Source organism: Bombina bombina, chromosome 9 (genome assembly GCF_027579735.1).
Source record: "Bombina bombina isolate aBomBom1 chromosome 9, aBomBom1.pri, whole genome shotgun sequence".
Taxonomy (NCBI): Eukaryota; Metazoa; Chordata; class Amphibia; order Anura; family Bombinatoridae; genus Bombina; species Bombina bombina.
This window is the reverse complement of record NC_069507.1, coordinates 56994606-57010324: the sequence shown is the minus strand read 5'-3', so window position 1 is coordinate 57010324 and position 15719 is coordinate 56994606. Positions and strand designations below refer to the sequence as shown.

The following is a 15719-nucleotide window of genomic DNA, read 5'->3' as shown; positions in this document are numbered from 1 at the left end:
AAGCCCTTGAAGGCCACCTCTTATCTTAATGCATTTGACAGTTTTTCACTGCTAGAGGGCGTTAGTTCATCGGTGCCATATAGACACAATTGTGCTCACGCCTGTGGAGTTATTTAAGAGTCAGAACTAATTGCCTGAAATGTAAGCCTGTCAAAAGAACTGAAATAAGGGGGCAGTCTGCAGAGCCTTAGATACAAGGTAATCACAGAGGTAAAAAGTGTATTTATATAACTGTGTTGGTTATGCAAAACTGGGGAATGGGTAATAAAGGGATTATCTATCTTTTAAAACAATAAGAATTCTGGAGTAGACTGTCCCTTTAATTGTTCATGTAAAATAGAAAGAAACTGATCTTATGCTGTGTTTCCACCTTGTCAACGTTTCTGATATTGAAATCACTGTAGAATTCCAAAGAAAATGAATTGAGCAGAATGTAATGTAATTTGATCATTATTTCTGGGAGGCTCTGGGACTGTAATGTAGGTTACATATAATGCTAAATAAAAGTTTTAGGTTGTTGAGAATTTAATCAATTAGATTTTGAGATTTAAATTGCAGCAGCCTATAAATAGCGCAATAACAATGAAAAAAACATAATTTATGCTTACCTGATAAATTCCTTTCTTCTGTAGTGTGATCAGTCCACGGGTCATCATTACTTCTGGGATATTAACTGCTCCCCTACAGGAAGTGCAAGAGGATTCACCCAGCAGAGCTGCATATAGCTCCTCCCCTCTACGTCACTCCCAGTCATTCGACCAAGGACCAACGAGAAAGGAAAAGCCAAGGGTGAAGTGGTGACTGGAGTATAAATTAAAAAATATTTACCTGCCTTAAAAACAGGGCGGGCCGTGGACTGATCACACTACAGAAGAAAGGAATTTATCAGGTAAGCATAAATTATGTTTTCTTCTGTTAAGTGTGATCAGTCCACGGGTCATCATTACTTCTGGGATACCAATACCAAAGCAAAAGTACACGGATGACGGGAGGGATAGGCAGACTCTTTATACAGAAGGAACCACTGCCTGAAGAACCTTTCTCCCAAAAATAGCCTCCGATGAAGCAAAGGTGTCAAATTTGTAAAATTTGGAAAAAGTATGAAGCGAAGACCAAGTTGCAGCCTTGCAAATCTGTTCAACAGAGGCCTCATTCTTGAAGGCCCAAGTGGAAGCCACAGCTCTAGTAGAATGAGCTGTAATTCTTTCAGGGGGCTGCTGTCCAGCAGTCTCATAAGCTAAACGAATTATGCTACGAAGCCAAAAAGAAAGAGAGGTAGCGGAAGCTTTTTGACCTCTCCTCTGCCCAGAGTAAATGACAAACAGAGAAGACGTTTGTCGGAATTCCTTAGTTGCCTGCAAGTAAAATTTTAGAGCCCGGACTACATCCAGGTTGTGCAGTAGACGTTCCTTCTTTGAAGAAGGATTTGGGCATAAAGAAGGAACAACAATCTCTTGATTGATATTCCTGTTAGTAACTACCTTAGGTAAGAACCCAGGTTTAGTACGCAGGACTACCATATCCGAATGAAAAATCAAATAAGGAGAATCACAATGTAAGGCTGATAATTCAGAGACTCTTCGAGCCGAGGAAATAGCCATTAAAAATAGAACTTTCCAAGATAACAACTTTATATCAATGGAATGAAGGGGTTCAAACGGAACGCCCTGTAAAACATTAAGAACAAGGTTTAAACTCCATGGTGGAGCAACAGTTTTAAACACAGGCTTAATCCTGGCCAAAGCCTGACAAAAAGCCTGGACGTCAGGAACTTCTGACAGACGTTTGTGTAACAGAATGGACAGAGCTGAGATCTGTCCCTTTAATGAACTAGCAGATAAACCCTTTTCTAAACCTTCTTGTAGAAAAGACAATATCCTAGGAATCCTAACCTTACTCCAAGAGTAACCTTTGGATTCACACCAATGTAGGTATTTACGCCATATCTTATGGTAAATCTTTCTGGTAACAGGTTTCCTAGTCTGTATTAAGGTACTAATAACTGACTCAGAAAACCCACGTCTTGATAAAATTAAGCGTTCAATTTCCAAGCAGTCAGCTTCAGAGAAGTTAGATTTTGATGTTTGAAGGGACCCTGTATCAGAAGGTCCTGTTTCAGAGGTAGAGACCAAGGCGGACAGGATGACATGTCCACCAGGTCTGCATACCAAGTCCTGCGTGGCCACGCAGGTGCTATTAGAATCACTGATGCTCTCTCTTGTTTGATTCTGGCTATCAATCGAGGAAGCAACGGGAAGGGTGGAAACACGTAAGCCATCCTGAAGTCCCAAGGTGCTGTCAGAGCATCTATCAGGACTGCTCCTGGATCCCTGGATCTGGACCCGTAACGAGGAAGCTTGGCGTTCTGTCGAGACGCCATGAGATCTATCTCTGGTTTGCCCCAACGTCAAAGTATTTGGGCAAAGACCTCCGGATGAAGTTCCCACTCCCCCGGATGAAAAGTCTGACGACTTAAGAAATCCGCCTCCCAGTTCTCCACTCCCGGGATGTGGATTGCTGACAGGTGGCAAGAGTGAGACTCTGCCCAGCGAATTATCTTTGATACTTCCATCATAGCTAGGGAGCTTCTTGTCCCTCCCTGATGGTTGATGTAAGCTACAGTCGTGATGTTGTCCGACTGAAACCTGATGAACCCCCGAGTTGTCAACTGGGGCCAAGCCAGGAGGGCATTGAGAACTGCTCTCAATTCCAGAATGTTTATTGGCAGGAGACTCTCCTCCTGACTCCATAGTCCCTGAGCCTTCAGGGAATTCCAGACGGCACCCCAACCTAGAAGGCTGGCGTCTGTTGTTACAATTGTCCAGTCTGGTCTGCTGAATGGCATCCCCCTGGACAGGTGTGGCCGAGAAAGCCACCATAGAAGAGAATTTCTGGTCTCTTGATCCAGATTCAGAGAAGGGGATAAGTCTGAGTAATCCCCATTCCACTGACCTAGCATGCACAGTTGCAGTGGTCTGAGGTGTAAGCGTGCAAAGGGTACTATGTCCATTGCCGCTACCATTAAGCCGATTACCTCCATACATTGAGCCACTGACGGGTGTTGAATGGAATGAAGAGTGCGGCAAGCACTTTGAAGTCTTGATAGCCTGTCCTCTGTCAGGTAAATCTTCATTTCTACAGAATCTATAAGAGTCCCCAGGAAGGGAACTCTTGTGAGTGGAACGAGTGAACTTTCCTTTTCGTTCGCCTTCCATCCATGTGACCTTAGAAATGCCAGCACTAACTCTGTATGAGATTTGGCAGTTTGAAAGCTTGAAGCTTGTATCAGAATGTCGTCTAGGTATGGAGCTACCGAGATTCCCCGCGGTCTTAGTACCGCCAGAAGAGCACCCAGAACCTTTGTGAAGATTCTTGGCGCTGTAGCCAATCCGAATGGAAGAGCCACAAACTGGTAATGCCTGTCTAGGAAGGCAAACCTTAGGTACCGGTAATGATCTTTGTGAATCGGTATGTGCAGGTAAGCATCTTTTAAATCAACAGTGGTCATGTACTGACCCTCTTGGATCATAGGTAAAATTGTCCGAATAGTCTCCATCTTGAACGATGGAACTCTTAGGAATTTGTTTAGGATCTTTAAGTCCAGGATTGGTCTGAAAGTTCCCTCTTTTTTGGGAACCACAAACAGATTTGAGTAAAACCCCTGTCCCTGTTCCGATCGTGGAACTGGATGGATTACTCCCATTAACAAGAGCTCTTGTACGCAGCGTAGAAAAGCCTCTTTCTTTGTCTGGATTGTTGACAATCTTGACAGATGAAATCTCTCTCTTGGAGGAGAGTATTTGAAGTCCAGAAGGTATCCCTGAGATATTATCTCTAGCGCCCAGGGATCCTGAACATCTCTTGCCCAAGCCTGGGCGAAGAGAGAAAGTCTGCCCCCCACTAGATCCGATCCCGGATCGGGGGCCCTCAATTCATGCTGTTTTGGGGGCAGCAGCAGGTTTCCTAGTCTGCTTGCCCTTGTTCCAGGACTGGTTAGGTTTCCAGCCTTGTCTGTAGCGAGCAACAGCTCCTTCCTGTTTTGGTGCAGAGGAAGTTGATGCTGCTCCTGCTTTGAAATTACGAAAGGAACGAAAACTAGACTGTCTAGTCTTGGCTTTGGCTTTGTCCTGAGGCAGGGCATGGCCTTTACCTCCTGTAATGTCAGCGATAATCTCTTTCAACCCGGGCCCGAATAAGGTCTGCCCTTTGAAAGGTATATTAAGCAATTTAGACTTAGAAGTAACATCAGCTGACCAGGATTTTAGCCACAGCGCCCTGCGTGCCTGAATGGCGAATCCTGAATTCTTCGCCGTAAGTTTAGTAAGATGTACTACGGCCTCCGAAATGAATGAATTAGCTAGTTTAAGGACTCTAAGCCTGTCCGTAATGTCGTCCAGAGTAGCTGAACCAATGTTCTCTTCCAGAGACTCAATCCAGAATGCCGCTGCAGCCGTGATCGGCGCAATGCATGCAAGGGGTTGCAATATAAAACCTTGTTGAACAAACATTTTCTTAAGGTAACCCTCTAACTTTTTATCCATTGGATCTGAAAAAGCACAGCTATCCTTCACCGGGATAGTGGTACGCTTAGCTAAAGTAGAAACTGCTCCCTCCACCTTAGGGACCGTTTGCCATAAGTCCCTTGTGGTGGCGTCTATTGGAAACATTTTTCTAAATATCGGAGGGGGTGAGAACGGCACACCGGGTCTATCCCACTCCTTAGTAACAATTTCAGTAAGTCTCTTAGGTATAGGAAAAACCTCAGTACTCGTCGGTACCGCAAAATATTTATCCAACCTACACATTTTCTCTGGTATTGCAACTGTGTTACAATCATTCAGAGCCGCTAACACCTCCCCTAGTAATACACGGAGGTTTTCCAGTTTAAATTTAAAATTTGAAATATCTGAATCCAGTCTGTTTGGATCAGAACCGTCACCCACAGAATGAAGTTCTCCGTCCTCATGTTCTGCCACCTGTGACGCAGTGTCTGACATGGCCCTAATATTATCAGCGCACTCTGTTCTCACCCCAGAGTGATCACGCTTACCTTTTAGTTCTGGTAATTTAGCCAAAACTTCAGTCATAACAGTAGCCATATCCTGTAATGTGATTTGTAATGGCCGCCCAGCTGTACTCGGCGCTACAATATCACGCACCTCCCTCTGAGCGGGAGATGTAGGTACTGACACGTGAGGCGAGTTAGTCGGCATAACTCTCCCCTCGTTGTTTGGTGAAATTTGTTCAATTTGTACAGATTGATTTTTATTTAAAGTAGCATCAATACAGTTAGTACATAAATTTCTATTGGGCTCCACTTTGGCATTGCAACAAATGACACAGGTATCATCTTCTGAATCAGACATGTTTAACACACTAGCAAATAAACTTGCAACTTGGAAATACAATTCAAATAGAATAATATTAAAACGTACTGTGCCTTTAAGAAGCACAGAAGATCTATGACAGTTAAAAATTAATAAATTGAAACAGTTATAGCCTCAATCCTTGTAAACAACACAACTTTAGCAAAGGTTTAATCCCATTAGCAAAGATAACAATTTCTGAAAGCAGGAAACAAATTACAGAATAAAAGTTTTTATTTCAGTCAAACTATAATTCTCACAGCTCTGCTGAGAGAAATTACCTCCCTCAAAATAAGTTTTGAAGACCCCTGAGCTCTGTAGAGATGAACCAGATCATGCAGGGAATACAATGAGTTGCTGACTGAAATATTTGATGCATAGTAAAAGCGCCCCTCCCCCACACACACAGCAGTGAGGGAGAACAGAAACTGACAGAAAAAACAGATTTAAGCAACTGCCAAGTGGAAAAATGGTGCCCAAACATTTATTCACTCAGTACCTCAGCAAATGAAAACGATTTTACATTCCAGCAAAAACGTTAAACATAATCTCTAGTTATTAAACAGCTTTATGTATTTCTTACAGTGTAATTCTAGTGAAATACCATTCCCCAGAATACTGAAGTGTAAAGTATACATACATGACATTATATCGGTATGGCAGGATTTTCTCATCAATTCCATTGTCAGAAAATAAAAACTGCTACATACCTCTATGCAGATTCATCTGCCCGCTGTCCCCTGATCTGAAGTTTACCTCACTCCTCAGATGGCCGAGAACAGCAATATGATCTTAACTACTCCGGCTAAAATCATAGCAAAACTCTGGTAGATTCTTCCTCAAACTCTGCCAGAGAGGTAATAACACACTCCGGTGCTATTTTAAAATAACAAACTTTTGATTGAAGATATAAAACTAAGTATAATCACCATAGTCCTCTCACACGACCTATCTAGTTGCTGGGTGCAAGAGAATGACTGGGAGTGACGTAGAGGGGAGGAGCTATATGCAGCTCTGCTGGGTGAATCCTCTTGCACTTCCTGTAGGGGAGCAGTTAATATCCCAGAAGTAATGATGACCCGTGGACTGATCACACTTAACAGAAGAAACAACACTCAGTGTTGGTTACAATAAACTCAAACTCCAATTATTTATTTATTCTTTTGGTTCGGACAGAGCATGCAATTTTTAAACTGCGGTCCAATTTACTTCTAATATCAAATTTGTTAAAAAGCATACCTAGGTAGGGCTCTGGAGAAGCAATGCGCTACTGGGAGCTAGCTGCTGATTGGTGTCAGCACACATATGCCTCTGCCATTGGCTCACTTGATGTACCATCTCCTAGTAGTGCATGGCTGCTCCTTCAACAAAGAATACGAAGAGAAGGAGGCACATTTGATAATAGAAGTAATTTATAAAGTTGTTTAAAATTGTATGTTCTGTCTGAATCATGACAAAAAATTTGGGTTTCATGCCCCTTTAAAGGGACACTAAACCCAATTTTTTTCTTTCATGATTCAGATAGAGCAGCAAGTTTAAGCAACTTTCTAATTTACTCCTATTATCATTTTTTCTTTGTTCTCTTGCTATCTTTATTTAAAAAGTAGGAATGTGATAGTAGCCGGACCATTTTTGGTTGAGAACCTGGGTTATGCTTGCTTATTGGTGGGTAAATGTCAGCCACCAATAAGCAAGCGCTATCCATGGTGCTGAACCTAAAATGGGCTGGCTGCTAAGATTTACATTCCTGCTTTTAAAGTAAAGATAGCAAGAGAACAAAGAAAATTTGATTATACGAGTAAATTAGAAAGTTGCTTAAAATATCATGCTCTATCTGAATCATGAAAGAAAAAAATTGGGTTCAGTGTCCCTTTAAGTTGCTGCACTTTCTATGTTAATCTGATGCCTATCTGTCGTGTAACACATGATCCTTCCTCATCCGGGAAATATGAGTATGACAATATTTTGTGGCTATAATCCACGGTGTGCCCATGTCTCATACACTGACTAATCCAACATGTATTAAAGCAATAATCACTTCTGTAACCGGACTTTTGTTCTATTCAATAGCACAGTTAGATTTTATTTCAAAATCTAAATTAAATACATTTTTAGATACAAAAGCTACTTCCAACTATACCATTTAACATCCAGACTTGCAGAAATCAACATAAATGTGCACTGAACACCTCTTGCTATTGTGTAAAACTTGTAACACTTTCCCTTAAGAATCAAAAAGCAAATTCTGCAAATGAAATAGCTGGTTTCAGCAAATTGCAGCATTTTTAAAACCTAAGTTACAGAATTTGTTTTTGGCACCTCTAGGGAGAGTGGAATGAATCACATTCTTTACACAGACATAAGAGATGTTCAACGTCCCTTTAATATCTAACCTTAAAATAAAAGTGTTCCAATAGTGAGATCCTCTTATTTTGTGCAAACAAACAATATATAATTGACACACAAAAAAACCTAACATATGTACCTTTTTAAGGGGACATACAACTAAAACACAAATGTAGCTATTAGGCTGCTATATGATATATTGTTGAAGAGATAAATTAATGGGGGGGTTTCTAAAAAAAAATCCTCTTTTAACATATTATTCTGGGCAGAGATTTTTGTGTGGCCCCTGGAGTCAATCTTGAGCCAGACAGAAAAACTGATTGGTTGTGTACAAACTATACACTTTCTTAAATTACCTGTCAATAGTGTGTACAGCGGTTAAGCACCAGTTATCTTCTCTGTATTCTATGTTATAGCTGCCAGGGGTGTGCATTAGGCATCATTCACTGAGTACAATTTATTTTGAAAGAGCATATCATTTTACTACTGACTCTGAAATGGGTTAAACACATAGTTAAAGTTCCACTTGTGAGCCACTAAGAACTTCTGGTCCTGAACAGACGCAGCCTCTGAGCTAATCAGCAGCTGCTGGATAACCCCATGAGTCGCTGGCCATCCCTTCTCAGGATCAGCAGTTGTTTTTGGATCTGAAGCAATATGTTAACTAACACCATAGATTTGCAGGGTCATTAGTGCTAAAACGATATGCTCTAATAAATCAGGAAATATAAGTTTTGCCCTATGATGTCCCTTTAAATAGATATAGTTATTACTTTGAATTGTATCATGTAGCAAATAGTCCCACTTATGTTTTAAGTTTTTGACCCTTTAAAATGTTCATCATTCCCTTTACAAATACAATATCTTTAAATCACATTGGTTTATACATGGGACTGCACCTCTAAGTGTTTTTTTTTTAAACATATTACTTGTGACAATGTAGTTCCAAATGGGGACAAAGGAAAGCTCATAATTATCTCAATTTGTTTACCTGTGAGCGCACAAGGCCTCTGACTTCCGAAGGACACAAAGAAATGAAAAAATTGGGCATCCTTGGTTGGGCTCATAGAAAGATTTTAAAGGTATTCCAGTCTATCTGCTAGTGATAATGGTGAGTTCCCTGGGATTATATAAAACTATAGATGTAGATTATTACATAGGAGAAAAAAATCCCCCCTTTAAAAATAATTAATCTTCTTGACTTTACTTCGTTAATGTTCCTTTTTCCAGTAGACATCAGATATAAAAAGAGATTAAAGAGACAGTAAAGTCAGAATTAAATTGTCATGATTCAGATAGAACATGCAAATTTAAACAACATTTCAATTTAATTCTATTATCTAAATTGCTTTGTTCTCTTGATATTATTTGCTGAAAAACATACGAAGGCAAGCTCAGGAGCAGCAATGCACTTAGAGGAGCTAACAGCTGATTGGTGGCCGTACACATATGCTTCTTGTCATTGGATCTCCAGATTAGTTCAGCTAGCTCCCAGTAGTGCAATGGTGTGCCTGAGCCTACCTAGATATGCTTTTCAATAAAGGATACCAAGAGAATAACAGAAATGTAATTTAAAAAAATAAAGTTGTTTAAAATTGCAGACAATGGGGCTGATTTATCGATGTCTGGCGGACATGATTCGCTGTGGCAGATCATGCCCGCCAGACATCGCTGAATGTCGACAGCATAAGCTGTCGGCATTTAACATTGCACAAGCAGTTCACCAGAACGGACGAGTTAAGGAGCAGCAGTCTTAATACCGCTGCTTCTTAACTCCTGTTTCCGGCGAGCCTGAGGACTCACGCAGAAACAAAAGTATTTGGCCCAATTCGGGCCATGATAGATCGGCCCCTTTATCTAAATCATGAAAGACAAAATTTGAGTTTCATGTCCATTTAATCCTTTAGTGCAAAAAAAATTGCTACTTTATGTCCTAGAGAGGACAAAAAGCTAATTCTGTAACCTGCAAATCAAATGGTTTACACAATTTGCAGCATTTTGAAACTTAGGATACAGATGTTACTTTTTGGCTCTTTAGGGAGCGTGGTACAAAGTACAATTTTTACATAAAAGCAGGAAGTGGTTTATGTCCCTTTTAAACATTATGGGCTGGATTACGAGCAGGCTAACTATGCTTGACCCCTGCGTCAGGTAGCACACGTATTACAAGTTGAAAGTAAATATTTTTGCTCGCGAGCTCACCCGACATGCGCAAAGAAGTTACAATATCGCGACCACATTAACGTACTCCCTGACAGACTTCAAAGGAGAGAGAAAAGTGAAAAAAAACCAACAAAAACCTAACACCCATACTTGCTCACCCGAATCGCCAAAAGCCCCCTACTCTAATAACACCTAAGCCTCCAAAGTAGTACATTATTAACCCCTAAACCGCCACACAGCCCACGGTAAAGTCCCCACTACCCTATTAACCCCTGAACTGCCACACTCCCACATTGCAAACGACCCTACTAAACTATTAACCCCTAAAACGTCGCACCCCCACATTGCAAACTACCCCACTACTCTAGATGGACCGCCGCCGCTGCAATGAAGATGGAGCACCGCCAGGAATTAACTTTGGTGAATACCATCTTTAGGGTTTAGTGATAGGATTTTTTTTTTATTTTTTTTTTAGGTTAGTTTTTTTTTGGGGGGGAGGGGGGATAAAGAGCTAAATGCCCTTTTAGATATCCTTTTTTTGGTGGGGCGTGGGGGGTTACTTGTAGATTGGTGGGGTTTTTTTTGTTTTTGTTTTTTTTAAAGAGCTAAGTCACCTTTGGGAAATGCCCTACATAAAGCATTTTTAAGGGCTATTGTTATAGTTTAGTGTAAGCATAGTTTTTTTATTTAATGGTGGTGGGGGGGGGGGGTTAAGTGCGGTTTTAAAATAGGCATAACTATTTTTGGTAGTAAAAAAGAAATTCTGAAATGGAAGTTTTTAAAAATTTTCTGTAATTTTAGTTTTTTGTTTTTTTTTAAGGTAAGGTTAGATTACCTTAAAATTTCAATTTGTAATACGAGAGTACATTGCTGCTCAACATTGGCCATAGAAAATATGGGGAGCATAAATTACGGCGAGTTTGGGCAAATGAATTTGCAGTAATTTAAACAGCGTACCACTTGAAATATGAATTAGCGTGTAAAGAACGCCGCAATCTCGCAATCGCATTTACGCTCCTCTTGCTAACAAAAGCGTGCCACTCGTAATCTGACATTATATTGGACTTACTTTTAGTGATGGCTCAGGGCTGCCGAAATTAATATGCCCTTACCTATACCTGATTACCTGTACTTAAAAAAGGTGTTTGTTTTTTTAAACTGAAATAGAATCAATGCTTTATTTTTTGGATACATATGTGGACACAATTTAATTTACTGTTTTATGTGAGTGTTGCGTCAATTTCAATAATATTAATGTATCAACTTTCAATTTTAATTTGTTTCTAATTGAAATGTATTTGCTGAAATATTTTTGTTTGAAGTATTTAGCATCACAGTTTACTCAATACCAACACTAAGTTTTAGGCTGCACCATGTATAAAAAAACAAAGTTTCAGTTCGTAATAGGGCCTGCTTTTACAACATACCATATATTCCTATCAAACACTGGGAATTGACAGGTTTTTTTCTTAAATAAAAGGCATACCTGTGACTATGTACAATACCATAATGTGTATTCTAAATATATGATATAAGGTGCAATTAAAGGGACAGTGAAGTCAAATTTGAACAAGAGAGAACATGCAATTTTGAACAACTTTTCCAATTTACTTCATTCTTTTGGTATCCTTTGTTAAAAAGCATGCCTAGGCAGGATCAGGAGAAGTGTTGCACTTAAGAGCAGTAGCTTCCTATTGGTGGCTGCACATATATGCCTTTTTTATTGGCTCACTGGATGAGTTCAGTGCATTTCTGCTCCTTCAACAAAGGATACCACATGAATGACTCAAATTTGATAATAGACGTAAATTGGAAAGTTGTTTAAAATTGTATGTTCTATCTGAATTCTGAAAGAAAAAAATGGGGTTTTCTGTCCCTTTAATTCTAGGCTTGGAATCTTTTTAATCTCAGAATTCCAACTGCCAAATTGCAATGTGGAAATTACCTTAGATTATTGAGTTCAACACATATTAATTTATAAAGTAGTTTTAAACAAAAAGTAATGCATTTGCTATGTGGGAATATCATGATATTCTGTTCTTCAATATGGAATACCTTTAAAATCTCACTTATTAGCCGGTTTGAAAAAAGTAAATAAAAATGTTTTTTAAAAAAAAAACTTACTTTCTCCCTCTTGTTGAGATAAATGTCCCTCCATATTTCTTCCGATTAAGGATGAGAGCAGCAATTTCAGGGACGTATCGAGCAAACATTGCCTGAGTGCGTGGAACGAGAAACGGAAGAAAAAAAAAACAAAGAACAAATAGCATGCAGAGAGGTTTGCCCTGCAGCAGCGAGACCAATGAAACAGACAATACTTACTTCCGTCCACTAACTGCACTATATGAACCACCATATTTCTTTCGGTTTCCTATTAACTCTATGATTTCGGGGACGTAGCTGGCAAACATGGCCTAGGAAGGAAGACAGGAGACAGAAAAGAAGACTAAAAAGAAAGAAAGGACGTCTATTCCAGAGAAGGACAAGCTCAGCACTGTGGGAGGATATGGGGGAACATCTTCAGAACTTGACAGGGAGCACAAACAGGTTGGGTTCGGAAGGACAAACCCGTTGGTATAAATCGTTCACTAAAAACAAAACAGGTCTCCTGCTTTAAAGGCCCACAATACACCAGATTTCAGTTAAATTCTACACTGAAACGAGTAGAAAGAACTAGCTTTATTAATTGGTTAAACTAAAGGGATCGTCTAGTCAAAATTAAACTTTCATTATTCAGGTAGAGCATGCAAATGTAAGCAACTTTCTAATGGCCCCTGTTTCCGCGCGAGCCTTCAGGCTCGCCGGAAACAGCCGTTATGAAACAGCGGTCTTAAGACCGGTGCTCCTTAACTGGTCCACCTGCTATGAGGCTGGTTGATTGACACCCCGTGCTAGCGGCCGATTAGCCGCAAATCTGCAGGGGGCGGCATTGCACAAGCAGTTCACAAGAACTGCTTGTGCAATGATAAATGCTGACAGCGTATGTTGTCGGCATTCATCAATGTCTGTCAGTGGATCATGTTGGACAGACTGATGATAAATCGGCCCCCTATTATAATTTTTTTTTAATTCTCTTGGTTATCTTTATTTTTAAAAAGCAAGAATGTAAACTTAGAAGCCGGACCATTTTTTGTTCAGCACCTGGGTAGCGCTTGCTGATAAGCTTACATTCTTACTTTTTTAAATAAAGATACAGAGAGAATGAAGAAAAATTGATAATAGGAGTAAATTAGAAAGTTGCTTAAAATTGCCGCTCTATTTGAATCATGAAAGTTTAATTTTGAATATACTTTCCCTTAATGTAAGATGAGCAAAAGAAAAAAAAAATGCAGAATTATAAAAGTCTATGAAGAAGAGGTGTAAAGAATGCCTACATTTAATAGAATTAAATCAAATATGTGATATTTAAAAGTATATTTTCGAACAATAATTACTTTTCTTTTCTAGAGTTAAAGGGTCCTAAAGGCACATTCTTGTCAAAATTTAAATGCACATAGAAAAAGTACATGCTTGGGTATGAACCTATTGGCAATAAACATATATTGGCAAAAATGCTTCTAGTAAAACGTAACTGTTTCAGTGGTAGCATTTTCTCTGCACGTGCATGATTGTGAAGCATAACTAGATATTCTCAGTGCACAAGCATTTTAAATACTGCAGCTGCTCAGGGCACAAGTGGGCACTTGTTTCCTGTTAGCAATGATGCAAATTCAGTCATTACCATTTGCCACAAGTACCTTCGTCTCTCTGAGCAAGTGCTGTGTTTAAAATGCTGGTTGCTTTACTGGAAGCATCTTTGGAAAAATGGTTCTATTCAAAACCGAAATACACCTGTGTGGATTACAATTTGGCTGGAATGCCTCTTTATCTGTTTCTTGCTTGATTTAGTCATAAAAGACAAACATGATGTGTTGTCAGTGCAGATAAGGAATCAATGATCTCTCCCCTGATTGGATAGGGAGCCATCCTATCTGAAATTATCTGAGGATATTAATAATGTAACTTTCTATAGAAATAATGTACGCTCTATATAAAATGGAAAAATACAGTATAATTATGGATTTTGTGTTCCACTTTAAATGTATGCCACTTGATCATCTAGTTTCTGAAACAAACTAAATTGGACTAAACTTAAACTACTTAATATATTACACGATGGGGCTGCAATTATTTAATGTGATTTCTTTTCTTAATATTTAACTTAATTTAATGTTACATTTTAGACATAATGTACGGCGTTGATAAGAGGAAGATGAGCGTACAAATGAAATACTGTAGCAACACAAGCATTTAAACCATGCATTTAACCAACAAAAATACATAAATTAATAAAACAGTAAATGTTTATAGTATTTCATAGTATTTATTATTTTAGAAAGAGGAAATAATGTTGTTTGAGAGATCTACTAACTGTGACTGTCTAAATATAAGTTTTTAGGATTCTTTATTAAATGGATATTAAACCAATTTTTTTCCTGATTCAGATAGAGCATAAGCGACTTTCTAATTTACTTCTATTGTGAATTTTTCTTTTGTTCTCTTGGTATATTTATTTGAAAAAAGCAATAATTTATACCTAGGAGCCGGCCAATTTTTGTTTCAGCACCCTGGTTAGCGCTTGCTGATTGGTGGCTACATTGGCTACAACAATCAGCAAGCGCTACCCAGGTTCTGAACCAAAAATGGGCCGGCTTGTAAGCTTAAATTCCTGCTTTTCAAATAAAGATACCAAGAGAACGAAGAAATATTAATAATAGGAGTAAATTAATCTATGATTAAGTGCTTGTAACAGCGAGAAACATGTCAGATGGAGGTATATGTGTGTACATTTTATGTGCTTCTTCTAATAAAAAATCCTTTTATTTCATGGATAGTATGTGCAGCTGTTTCTCCTTTGCGACTTAAAAGTAAATTAGAAAGTTGTTTAAAACTGCATGCTCTATCTGAACCATTAAAGAAAAAATGTAATTTAATTTCCATTTAAAGGGATAATAAACCCAAATGTTTTCTTTCATTATTTAGACAGAGCATGCAATTTTAATCAACTTTCTAATTAATTTATATTATCAATTTTTCTTTGTCCTATTGGTATCTATATTTGAAAAAGCAGTAATAAAAGCTTTGGAGCCAGCCCATTTTAGGTTCAGAACCTGGGTTGCGCTTGCTGATTGGATGGCTAAATGTAGCCACCAATCAGCAAGCGCTATCCAGGGTACTGAACCAAAAATAGGCTGGCTCCAAAGCTTTCATTCATGCTTTTTCTAACAAAGATACCAAGAGAGCGAAGAAAAATTGATAATAGGAGTAAATTATAAAGTTGCTTAAAATTACATGCTCCGTCTGAATCATGAAAGAAAATATTTGGGTTTACTATCCCTTTAAGCTTATGTTATTATTGTGGTGACATATAAGTCTTACTAGCAGTTTTCAGTTTTGTTAGGTTAGATATGTTATAAACTATAAATAGCCAGTGCTGCGGAATCTAATATATAATATAATAATATAATAATAATAGTGAAGATCAACCTGAGTTTTGATGAGACTTTGAGATAAACAGTATGTAAAAGAGACTATATAGATTGTTAGGAGATACAATAGCTGTAGTTCTGTTTTTATGACCTGTCAGACATTTTCTTTAAATCTGGTGTATTAGGGTTCCTATAGGAGCAGGGCCATCCTATGCCACAGCCAATCAATTTTCAGTTCACATTCCTTCCTGTTGTTCTAAAATTTGTACCTGGTTCTGCCTATCAAATCTGAAGATGGTCTCCCTGTGCTGAGCGTGTCTGAAAGAGTTTTTTTTTTTTTTTTTTTTAAAGTTTGGGTTGACCAGAATTATACCCC

General features: G+C 38.8%; 1 protein-coding gene across 9 annotated transcripts in view; it reads right to left on the bottom strand.

The window, feature by feature from the left end:
- Window positions 1-15719, bottom strand: part of KCNMA1 (potassium calcium-activated channel subfamily M alpha 1) — a 940359-nt gene that overhangs the window by 351925 nt on the left and 572715 nt on the right. For all 9 annotated transcript variants that reach the window (XM_053692132.1, XM_053692131.1, XM_053692126.1 and 6 more), the window contains exon 9: window positions 12198-12289. In XM_053692132.1, coding sequence (XP_053548107.1) covers window positions 12198-12289 — 92 coding nt within the window. The remainder of the gene's footprint in view (window positions 1-12197; window positions 12290-15719) is intronic.